The following is a 27138-nucleotide window of genomic DNA, read 5'->3' as shown; positions in this document are numbered from 1 at the left end:
TGGACACTGACAGATTCTCTGCCTCAAACAAAATTAACCAATAACTCAATTGTGGCTTACAAAGAACATACAATTACATAACCATACAAACAACTGCGGAGAACAGGATAAGAAAAGCTAACGTTATATGCACAGTACAATAAGATGAAGAAAATACAGGAGACTCTAAGAAAATAACTATGTCATAATTTCCCCCATAACCCACCAACTACACCATCTTCAGAGTTAATCGCTCTAATACCCCAGGAGGTGGCATTGCTTTTATTGCCAAACTATTCCTCCAAATCAGACCCATCCCCATTGTGCCAATTCCAGGCTAGGAAATACTACTCCTCAAACTCACCACAGACCCCAAGTCCACCTTCTACCTGCTCCTCATATACCACCAGCTATACTGCCACAGTCTACAAGACTTGGATATTCATCTCTTGATCACTCCACTCAAACTGATGACCAAATTCATCCTCCTGGGGGACCTCAACCTCGGATTGAATGACCGGCTGACACAAAAGCTTCTAACCTCATGCAAGCATGACAGGACATGAACTTCTCCCAACTGGCCTCCTACCTCACCCATGTCAAAGTACATACTCTGGATTGGATCCTTACTACTAACGCCATTGTATCCATCACATAAGTCAACACAGTGTTGTGGACCGATCACTCCCTTATAGAATTCACACTCTCCCTTGCTAAACCTGCAACCTTAATCCCACCCCCTACCTTACCAGTGCTAGTCCGCAACACACGTAAGCTGACTCATGATGCTCTCAAGCCCACCCTCATCACCTTGCTCACGGCCAACACTGTACCCAGCGGCATGAGCCCAGATAATTTAGCTAATCGCTACCACCAGAGCCTCCTCCTCACCCCACCCCTCATAATCATGAAAACCTCTCCAATGCAGCAAAATCCTGTAAGAAAGCAGTTGTTACACTGAAAGCTAGCTCATATGATGCCAGGATCTAACATCAAAGAACTATTTAACATCCTTAGAGAGCTAGAAAACCCCACCCCCTACAACAGCCCCTAACCTGGCTGACAAAACATGTTGCTCCACCATTCAAGCCACTCTCTCTGACAAAGTTGAGCTTTACGGGAAACAATCAGAACAGAAAAAGCACTTCTTGCAACCAAACCCCCACTTCCACTAATCCAAAGTGCTCACTCACAGGAGATCCTCCCCAACCCCTCCTTTCTCCTTTGCATCTATTACACAAGAGAAAGTCCCTGGAACCATACTCGCTCTTAAACCCTCTAACTGAAAGGGTGACACCTGCCCAGCGCACATAGTCAAACTCTGTTCACACACGCTGACACCAATCATCACAGATTTTGTGAATGCCTCAAGTGAAGTTCCCTCCGGATCACCCCACTCTAAAGAAACCTTCTCTGTACCCCACCGTCCCCACCAACGACCGCCCCATCACCATGGTCCCTGCCAACTTAGACCGGATTGCTTATTGCCAAGTACAAACAAACCTTGAACAACATCACCTACTAGGTACAAGACAATCTGACTTTAGACGCAAACATAGCAGCAAAACAGCATTGCTTGATTTAAAAATACAAATGGATCAAAACCACAACTCAGAGAACCTACCCATTCTCTTCGTCTTGGACCTCTCTGCTGAATTTGACCTTGTTGATCACGACACCTTATACCAGCAACTGAACGCTCACTTCCACTTCTTGGTTGAGGCCACAATCTGGATTAAATTCTTCCTTAGTAACTGCACATCAAGGGGCTTCATTGGCGAGGCAGCTTCTGATCCCATCTTAGTACCTTTTGGTGTTCCCAAAGGCTCCTGCCTCCCCCCCAACATTGACAGTACATACACAAAGCCACTCTTTGGTCTGCTTGACTCCCTCTACACTACTACACTAACTTTGCACACAAATCCTCATCCCCATCTCTGGCAACCACACCAGTGACTCTATCACTATAAACAGAACATACAGCGTCATACAAAACTGGATGGCATCCCATTGGGGGAGGCTTTAGTTCCCTAAATCCAGCAGGGCTTCATCCCCCACTGCCTTGAGAGAAGAACTCATGATAACTGTTATGTTGAGGTTGAGTCTAGAATGTTTTGTGTGGTGCATTCCACGTAGAATGTTATGGTATGAGTGCCAAGGTTCTCCCTCTATCAGTTGGAAAATGAACTGGGCAGAGGGGGACCGGTGGATGCTTCCTTCCCTCATGTACTTGTCCTGCCTGTAACTTTAATTACCTGTAATCTATATTACGAACCTACTAAAGCCTCCTAACCGAACTTGGACTCCTGTGTCATCATTCAACCCCTCAACCTGCGTTTTAACACTGGCGACGAGAATTTTGGTGATTGAGGTGTACCTGGAACTGGAAAGCAGCAAGGCCCAAGAAAGGACAGGAAGATTGAGGTGTACCTGGAACTGGAAAGCAGCAAGGACCAAGAAAGGACAGGAAAATTGAGGTGTACCTGGAACTGGAAAGCTCTCCATCGCCGATACCTCCATCAGAACCGTGACGTCATCAGTTATATGAAGAGCAGGGCCACGGACAGAGCTCTCCAGGCCAACCGTCACCTGTGCACAATGTCACGGATTTCTGCCCGATGCGACAGACGACCCTCTCACAATCCCCAACGTGAAACACATCCAATTAAAGCAACGCTGGAGGTAATAAATAGTTATCTCCAGCTGCGCAGCTTGTGTCTTTCACATCCAGTCAGTGTCAATTATATTTTGCAGCAGCTCCTTACCAGAGCATTTTCTAACGCTGCTTTTGGACGTGAACGCGCTATCAAATGCCAAGGTACTTTTAGGCGCTCTCACGCTGGAGCCACTTCCACTGCTGACAGTCACTCTTTTATTCCCCCAAACCCTTGCTTTGCCAATACACGCCACTGAACCTTATGGAGTGCCAAAATCAAAATGAGCCTATGTCCTCATTATTTTCAGAAGCGCTTGCTGTGGCAAATGGCAGAACAAATGAAGGTGAACAGGGCTGCCCCCCAAAATTACTACAAATGTCCCTTACTAATCAGTCATGCAGGACATTGGCGCGCTCACCTTGAGGAGCGGGGGGGGGGCGGTGGATGCTTCTGGTTCCTCACTCCTTTTTGGTGGGCAACTTCCTCTGCACTGTTTTCCTCCTGGTACAAGTTTGCTTCTTTCCTGTTCTTTCTTGGTCCTTGCTGCTTTCCAGTTCCAGGTACACCTCAATCTTCCTGTCCTTTCTTGGTCCTTGCTGCTTTCCAGTTCCAGGTACACCTCAATCACCAAAATCCTCATCGCCAGTGTGCCTCCTCCATGGCAGCAGCAGAAATTGTATAATGCACAAGAGAAGCAAACACGTCCACTTAGACTGCCATGCTGTAAATCCATATCATAAAATATCTCCTTTGTTCCACTTACAGGAACGAAAGCTCTAATCCGGACAGTTTTCCTAAGCCACAGGAGTACAACGCTTGCTGTCTGAAATACAGAGCAAGTTGCAGTACTATTTTCTGCGAGGTCCCTCATTCTTTGACGTTGGAATACTCCATCAGACCCGGAAATAGGGCACGTAGCACCCACGTTGAAAGGTGCTTTTTTCCAACACTTAAATCCTTTGCTGTGACGTGGTGCTGTTTGTTGTTGATTGCTCCTGGAACTTTGGCATGAATGTTCTAAGCAAGCAACATCGCCAACACCAGCAGCAGTATAGTGACATCACCATTTGGATGGGCGGCAGGGCCTCGGAAAGATCTCCCTGGACAAACCGTCACCTCAAGCAGGGCTGCCTGCCTTACAGGACCACACAGACTGCCCGCTCACACCGCGCTCCCTTGGAGAAATGGGCAGAAGTCTATCACATTTGGCATCTGATAAAGAATGTTATGCAATTCACGTCATATGCAATGACTATGGTGTGAGAGGACACATTGCCAGGTGTTGTAGGAACTTTAATGCAAACACGCCAAATACATGAAGTTAGTGTGGGGTGTGAGAATGTCCAATACAGTGAAAATGGTAGAGAGTTAGTGTTTCCTGTCAATGCCGTGGATGGCAAGGTAAAGAAAAAGAAACCTTATGGCACGGTGATAGTTGAAGGAGTGCCTGTGTCGATGCTCATGGATAGTGGAGCAGACTACACCTGTGTGATTGTGGTTGTGTGGACGTCTGGTTATCTGTCTTTTGCTAGAGCGTGGTGTGATCATTAGCTATTATGGTGTTAGGCATTGAAGCTCAAGGGTGCCGATTTTATGTGTTCAGCTGTGGCGAGCATTTAGTGGTTCAGATAGTAAACCTTCAGTGGTTTCATAGTTAGATGCTCAGTGGTGAGCATTGGTTGTTCGAGGTCTGTGGCCAGGTTAAGACCTGGTGTTGTGTTGGCACACTGCTTGTGTCCATTTGTTGGTAAGTAAATGTTGATCTTTTGGTTGGGTATCAATTTTGATGATCTACGTCACCGATTTTGTGGTTGGTGCCCAGCAGTATGTTAGGTTGAGGCTCATTGTGTCTCAATAGGTGTATGCTTGAGGCAGATAGAGGGTTTAACCCTGTGGTTTCTTCAGGAAGCTTTGATGTTGGTGAAGGTTGATACAGGGTTAATGAGGTGATGCAGGCGGTTAGGATTGTTTATATGATTGTGGGTTGAAACAGTCGGTGTCCACGGGTGATGTTGAGAAATCAAGCAGAGTTATGAAGATCTATGGAGGAAGCATCATATCCTTTTGAATAAGTACTATGAGATTTGGAACGCCACTGTGATGGATCGTATGGTCATGTGTGCGCTCAGTTATGCTTGCGGTTAGATGTAACCGATTTGAGGCATTTGCAGGTAAAGATAAGGACTGACCATGGACATTTCAACATAGTGGTTTGATGTGAAATTCAGATCTACGTTTGTGTGTAAGAAGTGATGGGTTTGTAGTTGCATGCGTTGTTATAAAAAGGTGTATCACTGTAAAACTGTGCTAATATAACCTTTTTGAGGATTTTCAGGCATGTTAGTTGCTTTATAGCAATATGGATTTTTAGGTATGTCGAGCACCACGTCACAGCAAAGGATTTAAGTGTTGGGAAAGTTGGAAAAAAAGAACCTTTCAACGTGGGTGCTACGTGCCCTATTTCCGGGTCTGATGGAGTATTCCAACGTCAAAGAATGAGTGATCTCGCAGAATATAGTACTGCAACTTGCTCTGTATGTCAGACTGCAAGCGTTATACTCTCGTGGATTAGGAAAAATGTCCGGATTAGAGCTTTCATTCCAGTTAGTGGAACAAAGGAGACATTTTATGGTATGGATTTACGGCATGGCAGTCTAAGTGGACGTGTTTGCTTCTCTTGTACATTATACAATTTCTGCTGCTGCCATGGAGGAGGCACGAGGTACTCTGTTAATGTTTTTTTGCAGGACATGGAAGGAGATATATATATATATATATGCCAGTATGGTGCCCAGGTCACCTGTAGACCCATATGGAGGTTATGGCAGCAAATGTATGGTTTAAGATGTCTGTTGCTGTAACACACCAGAAGTGTTGTCATCGGAAAAAAAAAATGTTTTTTTTGCTGGGTATGTGAAAACACATTGTGACAATGTGCTTTCAGTCAATATCATATACGTTTTAGTTAAGTTTGTCCCAATATAGGTTGGGGAAAAGTTGTATGGGGAAGTGTTTCCCGTATTAGTGCTCCAGATAGATATGGTATGTTGCCAAGTTTGGTGGTGCCAATTAGTGTTGGTGAATCATGGTACCAAGGTGGTGTTGCCATTTTTGGGAAAGTGGTTCCCGTATCAGTGGCTCCAGATTGAATATCCCAAATTTTCAAGCTGAATTCGTTCATTAGTTTATTTAAGGCAAACTGTGTAGTTTATTAATAAGTCAGCTGTGTGATTGTGGTTGTGTGAACGTCTGGTTGCCAGTGTGAGAGCATGGTTTGCTCATTGTCTAGTAATTGGTAAGTTACTTGACCTCCAAGCATGCCTATGTTTAAAATGCTTAGTTGTGGCAAGCATTTAGTTGTTCAGGTAGTGAACTCACATAGGTTCAAATGTCAATGTGCTCAGTGGTGAGCTGTAGTGAGCATTTAGTGGTTCAGATAGTAAACCTTCAGTGGTTTCATGGTTAGATGCTCAGTGGTGAGCATTGGTTGTTCGAGGTCTGTGGCCAGGTTACAGACCTGGTGTTGTGTTGGCACACTGCTGGTGTCAATTTGTTGGTAAGTAAATGTTGATCTTTTGGTTGGGTATCAATTTTGGTGATCTACGTCACCGATTTTGTGGTTGGTGCCCAGCAGTATGTTAGGTTGAGGCTCATTGTGTCTCAATAGGTGTATGCTTTAGGCAGATAGAGGGTTTAACCCTGTGGTTTCTTCAGGAAGCTTTGTTGTTGGTGAAGGTTGATACAGGGTTAATTAGGTGATGCAGGTGGTTAGGATTGTTTATATGATTGTGAGCTGGTCCCCTGGCGACGAGGACTGGCCAAGGAGTTACGGCCCCCGGCGAATTCGAGCAGTTCATTGTGCAACTCGAGTGGAAAAATGGATTTTGCCTGTTAATGAGCAGGAACTCTGGCGCCACCCGCATGACTTTGACCCGATAGCGGCCTTATGGACTGTGAATCTCCACACAACGAGTGGGCCAAGAAGACGCAGACACTGCTCTTCATCTTCCAAATACATCGCATCACTCTCAATATACATACAGCATGTGACGTCCTTTGCATTCCCAATAAAAAAACATTCCATGAATTAATGACATGTTGCTCTCAACTACTTTGCATATCCAAACAAACAGAATGGCAATGTCACAAAATTAATTGTCAGGCACACAAAGCAAAACATTTTGAGTTCGCAGGTTAAGCCATATCACACTTTCAGATGAGCGAAAAGTAGAAACACTTCCCTGAAAACCGATCGGACAAAAATGGAAATGCTAAAAGAAAGTAAACACCCGAAACTTTCATGTTGAATGACCTGAAATCCCCCATAGCACGCAGATGTGTGTTTCTGACCAATACTTTATATACTTGGCACACGTAAAATCACGTTGGAAGGATCGTTACTCTAAACTGCTTCCTCCAGTACTTGCAGTATATGTAACGTTCCAGTAAAACCGAACATTAGCAGTAACATGTGTGGTCCTGTATGGCAGGCAGCCCTGCTTGAGGTGACGGTTTGCCCAGAGAGATCTTTCCGAGGCCCTGCCGCCCATTCAAATGGTGACGTCACTATACTGCTGCTGGTGTCGATGTTGCTTGCTTAGAACATTCATGCCAAAGTTCCAGGAGCAATCAACAACAAACAGCACCACGTCACAGCAAAGGATTTAAGTGTTGGAAAAAAGCACCTTTCAACGTGGGTGCTATGTGCCCTATTTCCGGGTCTGATGGAGTATTCCAACGTCAAAGAATGAGGGACCTCGCAGAATATAGTACTGCAACTTGCTCTGTATTTCAGACGGCAAGCGTTGTACTACCGTGGATTAGGAAAACTGTCTGGATTAGAGCTTTCGTTCCTGTTAGTGGAACAAAGGAGACATTTTTTTATATGGATTTACAGCATGGCAGTCTAAGTGGACGTGTTTGCTTCTCTTGTGCATTATACAAATTCTGCTGCTGCCATGGAGGAGGCACGAGGTACTCTGTTAATGTTTTTTTTGCAGGACATGGAAGGAGATATATATATATATATGCCAGTATGGTGCCCAGGTCAACTGTAGACTCATATGGAGTTTATGGCAGCAAATGTATGGTGTAAGATGTGTGTTGCTGTAACACACCAGAAGTGTTGTCATCGGAAAAAAAAAATGTTTTTTTGCTGGGTATGTGAAAACACATTGTGACAATGTGCTTTCAGTCGATATCATATAAGTTTTAGTTAAGTTTGTCCCAATATAGGTTGGGGACAAGTTGTATGGGGAAGTGTTTCCCGTATTAGTGCTCCAGATAGATATGGTATGTTGCCAAGTTTGGTGGTGCCAATTAGTGTTGGTGAATCATGGTACCAAGGTGGTGTTGGCATTTTTGGGAAAGTGGTTCCCGTATCAGTGGCTCCAGATTGAATATCCCAAATTTTCAAGCTGAATTCGTTCATTAGTTTATTTAAGGCAAACTGTGTAGGTTATTAATAAGTCAGCTGTGTGATTGTGGTTGTGTGAACGTCTGGTTGCCAGTGTGAGAGCATGGTTTGCTCATTGTCTAGTAATTGGTAAGTTACTTGACCTCCAAGCATGCCTATGTTTAAAATGCTTAGTTGTGGCAAGCATTTAGTTGTTCAGGTAGTGAACTTACATAGGTTCAAATGTCAATGTGCTCAGTGGTGAGCTGTGGTGAGCATTTAGTGGTTCAGATAGTAAACCTTCAGTGGTTTCATGGTTAGATGCTCAGTGGTGAGCATTAGTTGTTCGAGGTCTGTGGCCAGGTTAAGACCTGGTGTTGTGTTGGCACTCTGCTTGTGTCAATTTGTTGGTAAATAAATGTTGATCTTTTGGTTGGGTATCAATTTTGGTGATCTACGTCACCGATTTTGTAGTTGGTGCCCAGCAGTATGTTAGGTTGAGGCTCATTGTGTCTCAATAGGTGTATGCTTTAGGCAGATAGAGGGTTTAACCCTGTGGTTTCTTCAGGAAGCTTTTATGTTGGTGAAGGTTGATACAGGGTTAATGAGGTGATGCAGGCGGTTAGGATTGTTTATATGATTGTGGGCTGGTCCCCTGTAGATGAGTTCCATAATTGGCCATTATGGTGCTGGTGAGTGTTTTTGTAGTGTATTAGCTATTCATAGCTATATTATGGTATTGGTAGGGAATAGCATTTTGCTTTCTGTGGTTTGCAGGATGGGTTTTGGAAGAATAGTTGTTTGATATGTATGGTTCATTTACCTCTTCCCCTGCGTGTCTCCTTTATTGTATTGTCATGAAAGGGGGGAGATGTGTTATGTTTTAACCTATCCTGGGTCTGTGGCCGTTCCCCATGTATGTGTGTGGTTGAGTCTAAAATGTTTTGTGTGATGCATTCCACGTAGAATGTTATGGTATGAGTGCCAAGGTTCTCCCTCTGTCAGTTGGAAAATGAACTGGGCAGAGGGGGGCCGGTGGATGCTTCCTTCCCTCATGTACTTGTCCTGCCTGTAACTTAATTACCTGTAATCTATGTTACGAACCTACTAAAGTCTCCTAACCAAACTTGGACTCCTGTGTCATCATTAAACCCCTCAACCTGCGTTTTAACAATAACCAATTGAATACGTTCAATCCATTCTGTGAAACATGCAATAATTATAGTTGAAAAATCATTTGCAGAGTGAAAGCTGACATGTACCTTTGATGACAATCTCAAACCAAGTCCTGGCTCAAAAGATTATTTTAAGTGAATCTCATTTCGATAACTAGTATCAAAGAAATAGAGGAAGGTTATGTAAAGACAGCTGCTAAAAATTCCTACCAGTAGCATTTCCAGAGATACTCCCTGGAAAAAAAATGGGTCTTTTTTCCTATGACGTGGTGTAAAAGGCATGCATAAACTTTTACGCAACCCCATATGTTCATTGACTGGTATGGAGGCGCAGGGGTTTGGAACGGAATTACCACTTCCACCACACCACCACACCAAGCCACTTTACCATACATTACCGCCAGCACCTGATTTTCATGCTGCCAGTGATCAATTGGATTCCTATGTGTTTTTTACACCTGCTAAAAGCAGGCAGATTTCACAGGAATCCATTTCAAATTCTGCTGCCAATTACGCATGGCAGGTGGCCTTTACAAGAATCGCACACAAAAAAAGATGTAAAAGACGATTCTGCCAGCTTTCTACTACTTTTTTTTTTGCTCTTCGTGGTGCAAATGACAACGATTGCCCAGAGGGAACCTGCCTGAACTTAAAACGTCACACGCAATTTGAGTGGATTTGGAAAATGAGACTGGCAGAATTATGACTAAAAAAAAAATTCGGGCGCCGTTTAAAAAAAGGTGTGAATGGCACGGACGGGCCCTGCTCTATTATTATTACTTCCCTCTCCAGAGTCCACTTGTGCAATGTTCATAATTTCTGAGACATAGTGGAAATAAAACGTGATAAAGCGGGCGGTTTCAGAATAACACTTGTTTTCATCAACGCTTTGGAGTATTTAGTGCCTCCCGCGATTAGCAATTGCAGGAGGCATTTAACATAGCTCTCAACCGTTTGGGTTGCAAAGGCGGGTGAAAACACCCGATTTTATTTGTGGCGGGTGAGAGGCCCATTGAAACGAATGGGTTTGCAGGAGGCTTGGCGGGTGAGTCAGCTGTTTACAAGGCGGGTGACACCCGCCAAAAGCGTGAGTTGAGAGGTATGCATTTACAAAGGGTTCAGGTGTAGCAGAAATAAACAGCTGGAACGTGTATCCTGTTCTGTGCCCTCGCGCCACCTGCAAAAATTAAGTCAATCCCCTATGTCAGAAAAAAGTGTTTTAGACAGACGTAACACATTCATGTATCTCTTTAGCACCGTGTTTTGCGGCCAGGAAAATAAGCCCTACGGATTTATTATTCATATTCGGTGAATTGGCGGTCACTGAAATCTTACTTGATACACGTCAAGCACAATCATTGGCCCCGGCAGTTCTTACTCTTCAGTTTGACCTCTCCCACCCTACCCTTTCCTTTACTCTTACCCACTTATGACGCCTCGGTTAAAACTTTCCAATGTACAGTACAACCCAACTTTGACACTTTTCTAATAGTTCTCCTCATGTATTTGTACTTAAGGCCTGCCCATGGTCAGGTACAAAGGTCAGTGCACATGAATTCGACGGGTTTCACTGGGAAGCAAATGTGAGAATGATTGCAACGCTAGAGTTGCCAGACCTCTGTATGGCTACACATCTCGTGCATAATAGAGGGAATTACAGAGTGAGGGATTAAGACAATAAGAGAAATACTCACAGAAATAGTGAGCATATACACTCAAGAAGTGAAATAACGGAGGCGCATTTTAGGCACAGGTTGGTGAATCTTTCACGAAGAATTATATAGTTTGCTCCCGACTTCATATCCACAAAGAAGATATCATGTAAATCACGTGTTTCATTATTGTTTTTCTTTACGAAGCAGCAAGAGCGGGCTCACCATTGCATGATTTAACCACAGCGGAATGAACTCGTCGATGCCCTCGGGATAAACCAGCTCTCTGTTGTACGTGTACAATCCCCAAAAGGACGTGAAAACAAACTGAAAAAGAAGCACATGCGTTTTAGCAAGAGCGGCACACCCAAAAGACGTGCATGGCGCGCGCAGATAATTACAACACAAATGCCGAGCAAGAGTTAACGATCAAATGCTAAACCTTAGGCAGAACAGCATCGAAACTGTCCATGTGAATTGTCTTGTTCTTGTCAATGCACATGAAAACAATATATCACGGCCATGGCGAAGGGTGCATTATTCCCTTCCAAAGGCCTGCCAGACTGAACTATAACTGAAGACATTATTCAAGATTCAGAGCGGGGTTATTAGGAGTGTCTTGTCTCTGCTGATTCACATGTGTGTAAACATCCGGTGACAAGGTCAATAGTCTGCAGTCGTGCAAAGCGAAAATGGTTTCTGTTGTGACGGGTACTGCCACCGTCTGCCCGGCTGCTCTCGGCCTGTGTGTCCCAGTACACATATCATTTGCCAGGTATTGACATTATTTGCTAAAATATTACAATAACTCTCCATTAATGACACACAGTAAAACTCCGAATAACATGGCATACTTAGGTATTCAGCTCCTATGACATTTCTTCCGATCATGCTGTATACAGGTATTGCCATCATATTCCGAGATACTCACACCATTTGTCAGATGCTGATATCATGTGGGCACCAGGGGCCAGATTACAGAAAGTTTGCACCAGTGCAAGTGCAAAGGTTGCACGGTATTAGCATTAGGTCAACGTTTGGTCTATTTTTAAAAACACTGGGACACATTAAAAAAACCATTGAACCTTGACAAATGCAGTTTGGCATATTAAAAGCACTTAGATTCCAGCTACCATTATATTCCAGATACTGGAAAGCTTTGACAAGACTTACACACATGTATCCTAGAACCAACCCTATTTGTCCGACATTGTCATAACATGGGAAGTACTCACAGCATATTTCAGTTTTTGCCATTATATGCCAAGTTCCTTGTGTTCTTTCACAGGTTTTGTCCTCAAATACCAAGATACTCAAAGTATTTAGCTTCCCTTGGCAATGGTAGTAGGTAAGCAAGGCGTTTAACAGCTTTTGCCTTCACATTTCCAGATACAAACATATGCTAGGTTTTGCCACCATGAAAAACTGATTGCAAACTGTGTGGGTTTTGACCCAAATTTTCACAGACCATTTTAGCTTTAAAAATGTTCTCGGCAGAGATCCCCTATCAACCTCCCTTAGTTGGTTTCGGCATCGTCACGCTACTCGGTCGCTCATGCATTCAGGGGCAAACATTAAAAACTTCCAATTTTAAAATTCACCAGCTACCACTCTCAATTAGTGTCCTGGTGAACAAATTGTCACCTTCTGTTACTTTGCCCATCTGGCATTTGGATAATGTGCAATTAAGCAAGATGCTTAACGAATTGTCCATGACTGAATGAATTGAATATGCCAATGAACATCTTGTGAATAATTTCTAATTATAATGCCAACACATTCCTCCAAATATCAAAAGTAGAACTACCAATCGACTCTGTACAATGGCCTTTCAATGATCCACTATGTGACCAATATTACTGACCTAACATGCTTACAAATGCCTCATTTGTCACTGTTTCCAAAATATTTCTTGGACAATAACCTTAAATCCCCAGTAAAGTGTACTTTAAATCCTTTATTTTTGACTAGTGTTTAATGGTCTTGTGTGGTTACAAATGCCCCATTTGCGATTTCGTGTAAACACCAGCTTAATCTCAATTTCAGTTAAAAACGTTTCCAAATTAGCTTTGTCTAGATTTGCACCACGACATACTGTTAAACTGCTAAACATTAACAAATTCTATTTGTAAAATTCGATCTACTACCGTTGCAATTTGGGTTGCAATACTTTTGCCCCAACCTGAACAACAATATTTTGAAGTGAGGTATGGCTGTTGCTCATCATTTCATTTGAAAAGCAAATGTTGCTCTTTGCCCACAAAAGATTGGGGTACCCTGCAATACGGTTTCTAGTGTTTTCAGGAAGGGAAGGGGTCGAGAGAAGTCTCTGTCAGGATGTTTCAAGGCCTGTTGTACTATCCCAGATTTAAGGAAGCCCTGACAGCAGCTATATTTGCTGGAAGAAGTGTCACAATTCTGCCACCTAAACAATGGAAGAGGCCCACTGTGGACAATCTGGGGCTCACAATTAATTATCAAAATTAATTCTAAACTATATTTGTTTATATATCTGGGTTTATAATGTCTTTGTAAGATTTCGGAACTTCCCGTTCACTATGCAGAAAGTGCACGTCTGATAATGCACATTTTGGCATTTTTGGATACCTGGCTATTTCTATGTGAGAGTTTGAGAAATACATTCTGCAGATGACCTGTAGGCCGGCAATGCTTTCACTTTCCCAGTTTCAGAGTGGGAGAATGCAGATTACCTTCAAGTGTGTTGCCCTAGGTACTGCCAAGGGGCCTGCATCAGCCAAGGCTATGTCTGTACGTTAGAAACTGCCTGAAACAGCACGTAGTTCTTGCATTGAGCGTGTTTGCTTACTGCCTTGCTTTGAACCGAATTTTCCTGCTCAGTTCTGTTTCTTGCTGCTGCCAGAACTTGCTTCTGTTCCAGTGTCCTTGTTACCTGTGCTCCAGCCCTGTACTCTCTGTCCTGCTGTTCAGTGATCGCTGCCTTTTGCTTTCTGCTTCCAGACCTGCAGTGTCTCTCTGCTCCACTGTCTATAACCATTTGCTTTCTGTCTGCAGCCCCTTGCTTTCTGGCCACAGTTTCAGGGGGCTGTAGCCCCTTCGTCTATGTACAGTTTTCCTGTTCCGAGTTCAGAGTTGCTGGCTGTAATTCAAAAGGATTGTGTTACTGTTTTTGTCCTCAATTGTGCTTGTGTAATTCTTTTGTCTAGAGTATGGCTCGGGGCTTCCCAGCAGCAAGTCTCTGTCCTTTGCTGTGTCGTATCTCAGTATTTTCAATTGTGTCATACTTGTTAACAGTGTGCTGGTTCCTTTGTCAGCATGCAGTCACACTTCCATTCCGGCTGGACCTGTCCTGGTTTTGCTGTAGAGAATATTGTTTCCTTGTTCATGCCTTAGGGTCCATATAATGCAACATATGCAAATAGTTTACTCCCTAGTTTCCCTTGTGAGTAGGGGATATCTCTTCAGTGTATATACATGCCTCAAGCACCAGACACAGAAGGCAGCTCCTGCTGCTCCTTTTCATGATCATTCAGGGTGGTGCACTGTAATAAGAACCTGCTCGGAAGGGTAGCATTTTGCCTGACACTGTGGGGAAACCCTGTGACTATTCTGTGTACACCCCAAGAAGTGGATGTGACTGAGGAATCAGAGCTTCATTTAAAGACAATGGGATGATGGGAGTCTTGCTGGCTAGACCCTGGGAGAGACTAGAAGAGTGAGTCATGTATCATGTTACTGGTCCTCTGCTTTTTGTCTGGACACTTCCTTTTCACTGGTACTGTAGATGGCTACAGCACAAGTTAGATATGAAACAGGGTTTTGAGTTGTTTACTTGATGGTTTAGCAAAGTTATTTAATTGGATAATTGAAATCCATAGGGCAGAACCGCTCTTCACCTATTCTCAGTTGTGGATTCACCTGCCAATTAGCATAGCATATAATCAATCTAGAGAGGAATTGCCCTCTCGCGTTCACAGTAAGACAGGGAGATGAGAAGTGGTGTCATGTGTAGAAGTACTTAAGAGTATTTTTTTTTAATTTTGTAAAAAATGTTATTTATCATTTGGGTAATGCCCAGACCCACAGGTATCACAGCGTTTGTACAGAGTAATAGCATGGAAAGGATTAACAGGTCATAGAGTCAAAAAGGCAGCTTAGATAGATCATAATTAGGGTTTTAGTCATACTTATTGAATAACCAAGTTTTCAACAATTTCTTGAATGCTCAGTAGGCCGGCTCGTTGCTTAAGTGAGCGGGAAGGGAGTTCCCGTGTGTCCACTAGTTTCCCGTGTGAGTAGGGGATTTCTCTTCAGTGTATATACATGCCTCAGGGGCCAGACACAGAAGGCTGCTCCTGCAGCTCCTTTACATTCAGGGTGGGGCCCTGTAATAACAACCTGCTCAGAAGGGTAGCATTTCGCCTGACACTGTGGGGAACCCTGTGACTATTCTGTGTACAGCCCAAGAAGTAGCCAATGGTGTTTGTCTTAGTTGTAGGCCCTGTCCTTTGCTGTTCACTGCCTTTGTTGCCCGGCTATAGTTAAAGTGTATACTTTTATTCCTTTCATTCCAGTTTCTTGGGAACAATTCTCGCTTCAACATTGGGGTACTGATCCCCCTGGGAGCCTCTGACAAGAAGAATCTGTTTTTGTTTCCTGAAAGAATTTAGCCAGACATGGGTCAATAGGACAAACGCTTTTTATAGAAACCATCAAGACTGCTAAAGTGTTTTCGGAACAGGGGGGGGATGTTAAAAAAACAGTTTCTCTAAGCATGGTGTATGGAGTGTTGGGGGATGAGTGGTGGCATACTGACAGTGACAGTCTAGTATTTCAGTTCAGATTTAAATCGTTTTATCTCAGGAGAAGACATTTTTTTCTTGTAAAATTCCTGAGATGGAGAGACAGTGATTGATAGGATGGAAGGGTAAAGACATTATTTAAAATTGTAAATAACTTGTACCATACATTTGGAGATCCTACTGTATTTGAATAGTAGCACATTTTTACATCAGCTATTGCTTGTTTAAATTATTTATACTGGTGAAGCTGAGTTCTAGGAGACATCTTGGTGGTCTCCTCCTTGAATACCCACTATTTCCTTTCCACTGCATGTATGTTCTTTTTTTTAAAGGGCAAAGTTCCAGAATAATCCAGTGTGTTGTTTTATTGGAGCTGGGATTCCTGTACTTGAAAGGAGGTGGCATTGTTCTATCTAAGGCACTTTTCTTCCAGCTAGACCAACTTTGTAAATGTAAGTGGGATTGGGGCTCCAGCGATGTGGATCATAGTTGAAAAGGACAGCTGTAAAGAAGTAAGAGGAATATATTGTCTAGTTACATAAGGTAGAAGTAACCATAGGTTCCTAGTCGAGGAAAGGGTATCCATGGAAAGGGCAAGAAAACTAGATAGCAGAGTGGTCAGACAAGAGTAGATGATTGGAAGTGATCTCTACAAGACCATGGTTAGAGAAAATAAGTTCTGGAGTTCGGCCAGCCTGACGGTAAAGGCCAATGGCCTGCTTGTGCAAGTCAGGAGTTTATAGCTGATTAATAATAATAATTTTCATTTATAGAGCTATGAACCCTCAAGCATCTGAGCACTGCTTTTTATTACCGATGGAGTGTGGTGCTCATTTATCGACCTCAGAAGGATGAAAGGCTGAGTTTGACCCTGCCGGGATTCAAACCTGCATCGGCAGGCTCTGCATGGATGTCAAAGCGATGTCAAAGCGAGCACTCTGCTCGCTGTTCTAACTGACCGGCTGATTGAAGATTTAAGAGATTAGCAGTGTTTGTAATAGAGACACCCCCGTAATAGATATTGAGATACACGGCATTTGCCAAATGGAGGGATTGGAGCGTAAATTATAAGATTACCCAAAGGGTGAACATGGTAGTACTGTAACAACAAACCCAGGGAGAAGGCTGAATCCAATGGAAGTGACTGAGGAATCAGGGCTTTATATAAAGGCAATGGGATGATGGGAGTCTTGCTGGCTAGACCCTGGGAGAGACTAGAACAGTGAGTCTCTCAATAATGGATGATTTGCAAATTTATTAACTTTAAAACTAGCATGCTGTCCTCTTTTCACAGGTTTCATGTAACTAGTCCTTTGCTTTTTTGTCTGGACACTTCCTTTTCCCTGGTACTGTAGATGGCTACAGCACAAGCTAGATATGAAACAGGGTTTTGAGTTGTTTACTTGATGGTTTAGCAAAGTTATTTTATTGGATAATTGAAATCCATAGGGCAGAACCGCTCTTCACCTACTCTCGGTTGTGGATTCATCTGCCAATTAGCATAGCATATAATCAATCTAGAGAGGAATTGCCTTCTCACATTCACAGTAAGTCAGCAAGATGAGAAGTGGTGTCATGTGCAGAGGCACTTCAGAGTATCTTTTTTAATTTTGTAAAATATGTGATTTAACATTTGGGTAACACCCCGACCCACAGGTAGCACAGCGTTTGTACAGAGTAATGGCATGGAACGGATTAACAGGTCATAGAGTCAAAAAGGCAGCTTAGATGGATCATAATTAGGGTTTTAGACATACTTATTGAATAACCAAGTTTTCAACAATTTCTTGAATGCTGAGTATGAGGGCTCCTTGCTTAGGTGAGTGGGAAGGGAGTTCCACCGGGCCGGAGCTGTAAAGCTGAAGCAGATATCACTGGCAGATATCCTCAATGTTGCAACACCGCTACCCATCACACGTTGATGCAGAATTAACAACTAATGACGGTTTGATCACCTGCTTTGGATTTTGGGGTCAAAGTGCCACAGACACATGCTCTGTAGAACTGGTTATTCATAGATAAGAGCATTAAAGCGTATAATGAGTCACAACAATGGTTGTTGCCAAAGTTTTATCATCGATGATGGCATAACGTAACTTTATGTTGAATTATTCCACTTCAACAACAGCTACCATTTTTACAACAAAATGAACAAGGTTCTACGCAGTCACCTTCTTGTTCCAATATCGCAAACATTCTGAATAATTTAAAGTTACTTCTTTCAATCCCCACTTCTCTTCACATAGGGCATGCCAGTTCCAATGTCAACGAACAGTTAATTACAAACTCAACTTTGCAGTCTCTAAACAGCGAAACGCTGTAGGACGAATGCCTCCTCACAAGCTAAAACTGAAAGTAGGTGCTGTAATTATGCTACTACGCAATCTTATGCCATCACGGAGACTCTGCAATGGAACAAGGTTGACAATTACGCAACTACAAAGACACATCGTACATGCCTGTGTAATTGGTGGAACTTAGATACTTTTTTATAGTACGCACACCTCTCATTCCATTGAATACAAATTTGCCTATCAAATTCAAAAGAAGACAGTTACCTATACGTTTAGTCTTTTCAATGATCATTAATAAGTAACAGGGACCTACACCCCCTTCCTGGAAGCAATCAATGGTAATTCTGATATTTAAGAAGGGGGAAACACTTGACCCTATGAATCACTGACCGATTTTGACCTTTAAGATCTGCTAGAACGGCGTATGTTACTCCAGGAACCGCCAGTTATAAAAAACATATTATGACAAGGAGTTGAGACTATGTGGAAATGAACAGATTACTTACTGGAAAAAAATTTAATAGGTGTCCTCCTCTTTTTCAATAGTATCCCTACCTGTTTATTTTAAACAAGAGGGCTACAAGTGAGGGACTTACATTTGATTTTAGGAACTTTTAGGAATCACACTATGGACTGTGTCCCACACACTTTAATTAGAAATGTAACAAGGAAGTACCTGTTGTGATGACCAATACAGCTGATCAATTCATCTTTTCCACAATCAGTATTCACTATGCTGTTTCACTTGGGGAAAAAATGGGTGATCATTAGAAATTAGATACCTGGAGAGACTCAGTGACGAATTGGATTCTGCACCAAAAGAGTACAAGGATACATAGGTATAAAATGCCCCATTCAGCTGTGACACTTCTACAAACCAAAATCCAATGCAACCATAAAGGTAAAACAAGGACAGTTAAGAGATATACCTCCTTCATCTTTTGTGGTAACGTGTGCCAAAGGAAGGCTATGCTCTTGAGAAGCTCTTTTCGGGCACATTGGATCATGTATGCACAAGCAGCAAGTGGGCATCGAGTAGTGATGAATGCGGACGCTCTGTGAGGTGAAAGGGAGGCTCTCAAGGATGCTGATCGGGGCAGTTCCAGCATAGCTTCGCAGTTGGGCCATGCTGAGTCGGGCTTGAGTGAAGCTCCAGTGGTGCGAGTCGGTGGGTGTCGGTGTTCAAAGTGGTGATCTTCGGTGCGTCGATGTCTGGTCAATGAGGTGGCCATTCAAGGGATTTCAGGGTCGAGCCATGGAAGTAACCCCAGGTTAGAGTCGTTGTGTGTCTCACCAGTAATTTGTATTGGGTGCCAGCATTGAGCAATCGCTTCAGGCCTTGCAGGTGATTAGCTTAGTTTGAGCATGATGTAGCATCAAGCTGGTTTGAAGTGCAAGCAATAGTTCGATTTGGTGAAGGGGCACAAGCACCAGTGCTGGCGCGTTCCCTCTCGTTCAAGGTATGGTGAACATGGAGTGACTGGATCCCACTCCGTTGTTCCTCGAAGCTAGGTCTGCTCTAAATAAATTCAATAAGAATAACAACAGGGAGCTTCGGCTTCGGCTGGTCTGGTCCTTCTGTTGCTGCGAGGCCCACTCAGGGGGAGGACAGGATGACTCCATTCACAGTCTGCTCTCCCAGCTTTAGGAGATTTCCGGTCCAGAGTGTAGGTCCTGGTGGACAGGAGAGGTCACTCCTGCTGTACCCTGGGAGTGGGAAGGACACAGATCTTCCTTCTGCCTTGGATGGCTCCTTCTTCACCTCAGGCTAAGGGCTTTGAAATTACCTCTTTCCCAAAGGAAGTCCAGAGAGTTCTTCAAAGAGACTCTGCGGCTTTATGAGGATCCAAGAGGATGTGAGAGAATCTGAGGAAGGGGTGGAGTGCTTTTCTCCAGAGGAAGTGGAGGGGACAGCAAAGGGAAAAAGAGACAGAGAGAAACAAAATGGGGGAAGTCTCATTCCAGTGACTACCCTAATTACGCCCCCTTCCTCCTCGCAAAGAACAAAAGGCCTTTAGAGATGCAGCACCCGGTTGTGAAGCTACACATTTTGCATGAGTGTGTTCCTTTGCTACCCTGGTCCAGGACAGCTGCCTGCTCTGTGGCTGTCTCTGGCGGAGGGTGTTTCCTGCCCTACAAAGATATCAAAGAGTAGGCCCAATCCTCCAGGTTCCTGTCCTGCCATTTGGCAGACTCCACCCGGCTGACCAGAATATACATCACCTTCCACAACAGAGCTGACTCATGGGAGCTAACACGTGCAATATCAATTGGGATGTAGTGGCCATGTTCATACGTAGTGCCATGCACTGTGCCTAAATTCGGCACAGCTTTATTTTAGAGTTTAACCTGCCACCACATGGGTTACTCATGATCATTGTAGTTTTGATACAGGGCGAATACCTTAAATGCCGCCCCTGTGCAACAGAGACTTGGCTGTAGCTGTTCTATCGACTGGACATCTTGTGACCGTTGAACCTGCTCTACGCCAAGGCAGAGCAGGCGCTACGGATCAGGCTACTGATCCAGCAGGGCACAAGTACACTATGCTTTCGGCATGGGGTTGAAGCAAAGGAGAATCAGGTTAGCAGATTACCCTTTTGGAGACTGAGTTACCTGCGTCATTTTATGTATTAATAAACATCAAAAAAAGCCAGGGCTTTGCACCCTTGCCAGATGACAATTCCTCACAGAAATGCAAACAGACTCAAAGGCGCGATGGTAGAATTCAATAGAATTCGAATGTATCCCTGGTACGGTACTGTTAGGCAGAATCCTGTGCAGTTCCCTTAGGGAGCACTACAGAAGATTAAGACTACAGGTATATGCAATAAATCCCCTTTGGTATCAGTCTGCACCACAAAGATTTTTTTGGTAGCTGTGGATAAGCAGTCAGACCTATCTCAAGAGGGAGATGAGCAGTATTCAGGGTTTACACAATAGGACTACAACACTATTGAACAAGGAAACACTGACCAAAGCTTTGTATCAAAAAGAATATATATATTTATTTTAAACACTCTGATGTTCACACACAAATCACTATTCATAAAAAAGTAAGTTAAAACAGTCTTGAAAAGTATACACAACTCCCTATTTAAATTGTAGACAAGTTTGAGCAAGAGTGAAAACTGATCAAAACGGCACAGTGAAAACCAAGCAGAAATGGCACTCTAACAATTTCTCAAAAGGGAGGGAAAGGACAAGTTATACAGGGTTAGACTCTTTAACACACCAGCAACACTTCCCAAGTAGATTGTGAACAAGTTAGGCAAGGCAGTACTTTAGCATATGCAAAACTGAGGTGAAAACCAAGCAAAATGGCACTTCACAATTTTAAAAAGAGGGAATGAAAAGGTGGTTATAAGAGTTAGGTGCACCAACACATTTCTAGGTGAGAAGCAATCTAGAGAAGGCAGTTGTAACAGATTTAGCCAGAGTCAATAGGCCTGTGCCAGTGTCAATGGTACAAGGCAAAGTGCCCAGGTGCAAAATGTTCTAGTCGCTGCAGTCAAGTCTTTGTTTAACGATTCGAAAAGGCGGTTGCAGAAGGTGAAAGACAATGTTAGATGATAAGGGCAGCCAACCCAGTAGGTAAGTAAAGGAAAGTAAAGGATTTAAAACACCTTTAGCGATACCCAACGAAACGGGAGGCCTGGCGGAACAATGTACCTTAAAAGTGGAAGAGGCTCCTGCGGTGGTGGTTGTTCCTGGCAGTTCCTGCAGTTCGGGAGATCCAGCAGAGGAAGTGAGACTCTCGTTGTGGAGGAAGGTTCGAGTTACTGCACTGCCCAGGAATGAAACCAGCCGCGGCGCTGTCAAAACGAATAAAAGGTACACTCCTTTAAATCGGGGTCCTGGTGTACGGGTGCCTGGCCATCCGGTCTCCTAGTGCTTGGCGCTGTCGATTCGACCAAGGCAGGTCCTGGAAGGCAACTGGCGAACTGGTTGGCCCCACCAGCTCAAGGGAAGAAGACTCTTGCAGAGGAAGATTTTCTACAGTCGTTGGAGAAAAGTGGTGAGGATCTGCAGCAGGGCCGGTGAGGATCTGCAGCAGGGCCGTTGCAGATGTCTTCAGCTTCTCTCCTCTTCGGTTTCTTAGTTCCAGTGGTGACGTCTTGTCCTCCAGTCCTCAGAAACCTGCTTTTATGCAGCAAGACCCCCATTCATACAGCCTAGCTGTCACTCACACAGTGGGATCGCTTTCCTGGCGGGAGAACCCTCTAGCCTATCAGGGCAGAGTGCAACTTGGGTTGCGTAGCCAACCCGGTCCAGGGTGCCTATTCCCCACCCACGCATCCAGTCTACCCCACAATCAGTGGCGCCAAGAGGAGGGTTTCTGTGCAGAAGCCCGCCAAAAGGACGAACAAAGGATCCCCGACCTGGGTTAGGTTTACAGAGAAAGACACGAGAAAGAAATATTATAAAAGTTCTGGTAATAAAAACCTACCGGAGTAAAGTTAATATAAAAATAAACTGGCAGTATATTAGAGGCTGTCAGTAAAAGTGGTAGCCTCGAACAATGGGAAAATCCCATAGAGAAATATTCGCGGTCGAAAATTTATGGTAGTAACCACTGCCCCCAGCCAGAAACTTTTGAGAGAGGGACTGTACGGTTGCCCCTCGAAAATGAACACTAGGGAAAAACTATTAACCCTTCCCAGTACCTCCATAGTAAGATGGGTTGTACTGGTTTGTTCATAACTATTGACTAGTAAAGTCAATGGTAACTTTATATGCCCTGGGAGACAGTAGTCAGTCCCAGAGTATGGAGTCTATGTTTGGGGGTTGCTACGACACCCCAGTGGTACGGCATGGAGGGTGCTGTGTATCACACATGGTAAAAAGATGATTCCCATGAGGGTGAGAAAAACCATAGACCATAAGCACACAAGATAGCCTAAGACACACATCAGCAATATGTCCAAGAGTGGGAAAAAAGGGTTTCACTCTTAGCAGGAGAAAAAAACAAACCCCTCAAATCCAGAAAAGCTGCTGGGGGACTCTAAAGGTAAGGGAAATTAGCCTTTGAAGAGAATTCTCCCTAACAGGTACAATGAGCTAGCAACGCAACTAGCAACCAGGAATATGATGCACCTCTGATCCTGAATAAGAGTGTGCAGGGCAGGTTATCATGGTGTTGCCAGCGGTTGCAAGTGCGACCGCTGGGGGGCTGCAGTTTCAACCCATGGGGACTACCTTGCGACCCCAACTTTAAAAGAAATGTATATATGTTTTTTAAAAAAACACAACCTCCTAGTGTATCTGGGGCCCCCGCCACACCAGGTCTGGTGGCTGCTGGACCCAATCCTCACCCATCAGGGTGAAGACTGGGCCGGGAAGGTGCTCAGTAGGGGTTGGAGCTGACCGTGACATGAGGCACATGTCACATGCCACGTTCAGCTCCAACGCCTTCTCCCTCGGATTCCTCAATGCTCACATACAGGAACCAGCAGGCTCTCGGAACTGCCTGGTTCCTCTTTGTGAGCAGCACAGCAGAGCAGAGGGTGGCCTAGAAGCTGCAAGACAAGGTAAGAAGGCTTTTAAAAACAAATATAATGTGTATTTTGCATGCGTGAAGTGTGTATCAGATGTATGTATGTGAATGGTGGGTGAATCAGAAGTGATGTGATGTGTGCTTTTGAATGTTCTGGATGGGTGGGTATGGGGCTGTGTAGAGAATGCAATGAGTGTATGTAATAGAATATGTGAGTGACTGGTGGGTGAATGAGAAGTGATGTGTGTGTTTGAATGTTTTGGGTGGGTGTATGCCTGTGTAGATAATGCAATGAGTGGATGTAAGAGAAGGTGTGAGTGACTCGTGGGTGAATGAGAAGTGATGTGATGTGTGTTTTTGAATGTTCTGGGTGGGCGGGTGTGTACCTGTGTAGATAATGCAATGGGTGGATGTAAGAGAAGGTGAGAGTGACTGGTGGGTGAATGAGAATTCATGTGATGTGTGTTTTTGAATGTTCTGGGTGGGTGGGTGTGGGCCTGCCTAGAGAATGCAATTAGTGGATGTAAGAGAAGGTGTGAGTGAGTGACTACTGGGTGCTCTTGGTTGGGTTTGGTGTGTGCTTGTGTGGTGAATACAGTGTGAGTGAATGTTAGAGGGGATGTATGGGTGAGTGACCGGTGGTTGAAAGGGGATGCATGTGTGTGTAAGGACCCTCGAGACTGGGGATCACTGGAGCATTTTTGCCACATCCTTTATTGACTTTGCATGTTTTACTGGTATTTCTGACACAGTAGCAAGTTCATGTGTGTCATTATCTGGCTAGACTGGCATTTTGGTGCAGTCAGTCTAGCCATTGCATACTGTGGCATGGCATTTATTACTCGCCATTGTTAAAAAAGCAAGCCTGACAAGCAGTGTTACCTCGCTAGACTGATGTTTTGGTGTAGCGGTCTGTGTATTCTTTTACTGTAGCATGACGTTTTATTAACAGAGAATCTATAATACATCAAGCATGATACGTGTTCTAATTGGTCTACACTGGCTTACATTGGAATCAGTTTGGACAGGTTTTTACATTGTGACTTGTCACTTATAATGGCCAAACCAATGGAAATATGTTCTTACGTAGGAGTCCTGTCATATATTGGCAGAGCCAGTTTTGTGCCAAGTGCCAGTAATGATACTATACAAAAACATCTTAAAGCGAACATGGGTGGATTCTTATATGGAAATACTAGCATATGTTGGTGGAGGCAGCATGGAAATGTATGGGCAGAGCCAGCATGAACATTTGATACTGGCATATATTTCAGGGACCGGCATGAGAATGCATTGGGAAATGCCCTGTGCTCTTTTGGTGTCTTGCATCTATTGTACATTTGTCATGATTTACCCTACAAAACCGATTGTTAGCCGTTTACCTAAATTGTTGCCTTTTACCCAAATTGTCACAGAAAGTGTGCTTTGTAACGCATAATTTTAACCCATTGATTAAACATTTTCTCTGGGGAGGTAGAAGAATCTCCCATGACCCCCCGCCCCACAACCCATTTTCATTAGTTCCCTCACTGCACTCAGCCGCAATCACATACGTGTGGCAAATATTTACACCCTCCAAAAAACAACTCACCAGCCACCACTGGTGGCTGGTATATTTGTGAACAGGGCACCGCCCCCTTCTTTCTATGTTACATTAAACATTTAAGCTTTGATTAAAAAACCTATTAACTTCTTTCACTTGCAGTAGTGCATGCTCCTGCAGCGGCATAAGCATCATGGACAGTGTGCACACGTGGTGGTGCGGACCGTCCCGGGATGTAGCGTTCCCTGTGCTTTGCTAAGGAGCTTGAGGGGGCCCACAGCATGTCTCACAGGGGAGTCACTCAAAGGGATAGTGTGCAGTGCGTGCCTTGAAGTCTGCCATTGAGTCCCCGGGTGAGATGCAACTTGTCGGTGTTTTCAATTTAAAATAACTGTGTGGTGCCATGGATGTATGTGTGCAGCAATGATATTACATTAAATGATGTTTCTTTTTAAAGTCCTCTGGCACCCAGTATTACGCTTAAATAATAAAAACTATGAGGAGTCTTTGGTATATTGAAAGAACCGTTCCGAGGAATTATACTCCAGCAAAGATAACATTATCAGGTGCAGTCCCCTGTGTGCACGCAGACCAGTCTAATAGCTTTCGCCTATCGTCGTGGTAGCTGACTCATAGATACATTTATAAGTAGGGAATTTTGTTGATACTAAATCCTGGTCAATTATTTAGTTTTCAGGCCTTGCTCTTGCAGCATTTTGCTCCTGGGTAAACAGCAGTGCACGCCTCCCGAGGTCATTGCTTTTTTGGCTTCTTTAACACAGCAACACTACAGATAACGGATACTTCTGTGACCATTGATCTATAGATGTTTCATACACTAGCTGTAGCCTGCGTTAGAGATTTTGGTTACCCTGTTACAAATACTGCATTATGTATGTTTTAGATATAGACTTCACGTCAAGTCTGCAAAATGACATTCCCCAAATGTCTGATCATGGACAAATCATGCCTCCCTATGTGCCTCTGTTCAATCTAGCTGCAATAAGAGCGCCTGGAAACAGGTGCGAGACATATCTGAAAAATCTGAAGGTCGTTTGCCATCACTTCCCGTGATAACACTTGGGGGTGGGGTCAAATGACATCACTTCATGTCATGTCTTCAGGGGGTCAGGGGTCATGTGATGTCACTTCTGCTAACCCTGACATTTAAGTGAAATGACGTCCCTGCATGTTATGCTCCTGATTATTGTCTAGATATTCTTAGTAGAATGTTTGCTAATGCTTGCTTTTCAGATGGCCAAATGTGTTAAATGCACTCAACCATGTGGGCCCAGACGTGGGAGATCCTTCAAGAGGCTTGGAAAGTGTGCCTGTTTATGCCTTAGAGTTGGCAGAAATGTTGTTGCACAGTCTAATTGGTTCTTGAACAATTGCGATTCCGTTTAATGCTGATAGGAATTTTTGCCAATCTTATCTTTTCTTGAAGATGAATGGGTCAGATTAAATGACGTCCTGTATGTCTGGGAAGTGTTATTCCTTTAATACGAAATACAATATAAAAAAATACCTGTGGTATATGGTAACAAAGAAACTAGAAATTTGCAATGAAAAATAACTAATTGTATACTCTATTATCTTTGATTTCTTCAGTCCTCAATAATTATTTCTGTTCTAATTTCACCTAGACTATCCAATGTTATGTTAAAAGCTGCATTTTTTTTATCCATTTATTGTATTACTAGTTTTTCCATTTTACAAACTTGTTACTTGGGTATATACAGTAAGAAGATCCTACTCTCTCTCTTCTTGGTGACCAACTGGATTTCTTAAAGAAAAAACACATATACATTAATACACAACCATACTATATTTGTATTACACAGTTCCACATTGTTTCAAATAAAACACGACAGTGTCTTGCTGTATTGACATATTAGGAAAGAAATCGGGCAATAAGTGCATGCAGCAGAGATTGTAGGATATTCTAGGAGGGTAGTAAGTGCGTAGGTAAGTGAGGAAGTGTTTGCATTTATAATGCCACGCCATACAGGACTGTTCAGGTGTTTTAAACATAGGCAATGAGTAACGGCCCATTAAGTACCCCAAGGGCTGAATTAACCACCCTGAGACTCTTTCACAGCAATCTTCTATGTCGGCAAAAGCTGTCCTTTGGCCCAGAAAAAAACATCTGGGGTGCATCTGGA

General features: G+C 43.6%; 1 protein-coding gene across 3 annotated transcripts in view; it reads right to left on the bottom strand.

Annotated features, from left to right (window-relative positions):
* Window positions 1-27138, bottom strand: part of ADTRP (androgen dependent TFPI regulating protein) — a 561463-nt gene that overhangs the window by 348773 nt on the left and 185552 nt on the right. For 2 of the 3 annotated variants that reach the window (XM_069620433.1, XM_069620432.1), the window contains exon 3: window positions 11084-11185. The exons of the other annotated variant lie outside the window; for it this stretch is intronic. In XM_069620433.1, the coding sequence (XP_069476534.1) occupies window positions 11084-11185 (102 nt within the window). The remainder of the gene's footprint in view (window positions 1-11083; window positions 11186-27138) is intronic. 3 annotated transcript variants of the gene reach the window in all.

The sequence above is a fragment of the Ambystoma mexicanum genome, chromosome 5q (assembly GCF_040938575.1).
Source record: "Ambystoma mexicanum isolate Mex_15411 chromosome 5q, UKY_AmexF1_1, whole genome shotgun sequence".
NCBI classification, from domain to species: Eukaryota; Metazoa; Chordata; class Amphibia; order Caudata; family Ambystomatidae; genus Ambystoma; species Ambystoma mexicanum.
Note: the sequence above shows the minus strand (reverse complement) of the source record. Positions and strands in the feature narration are given on the sequence as shown.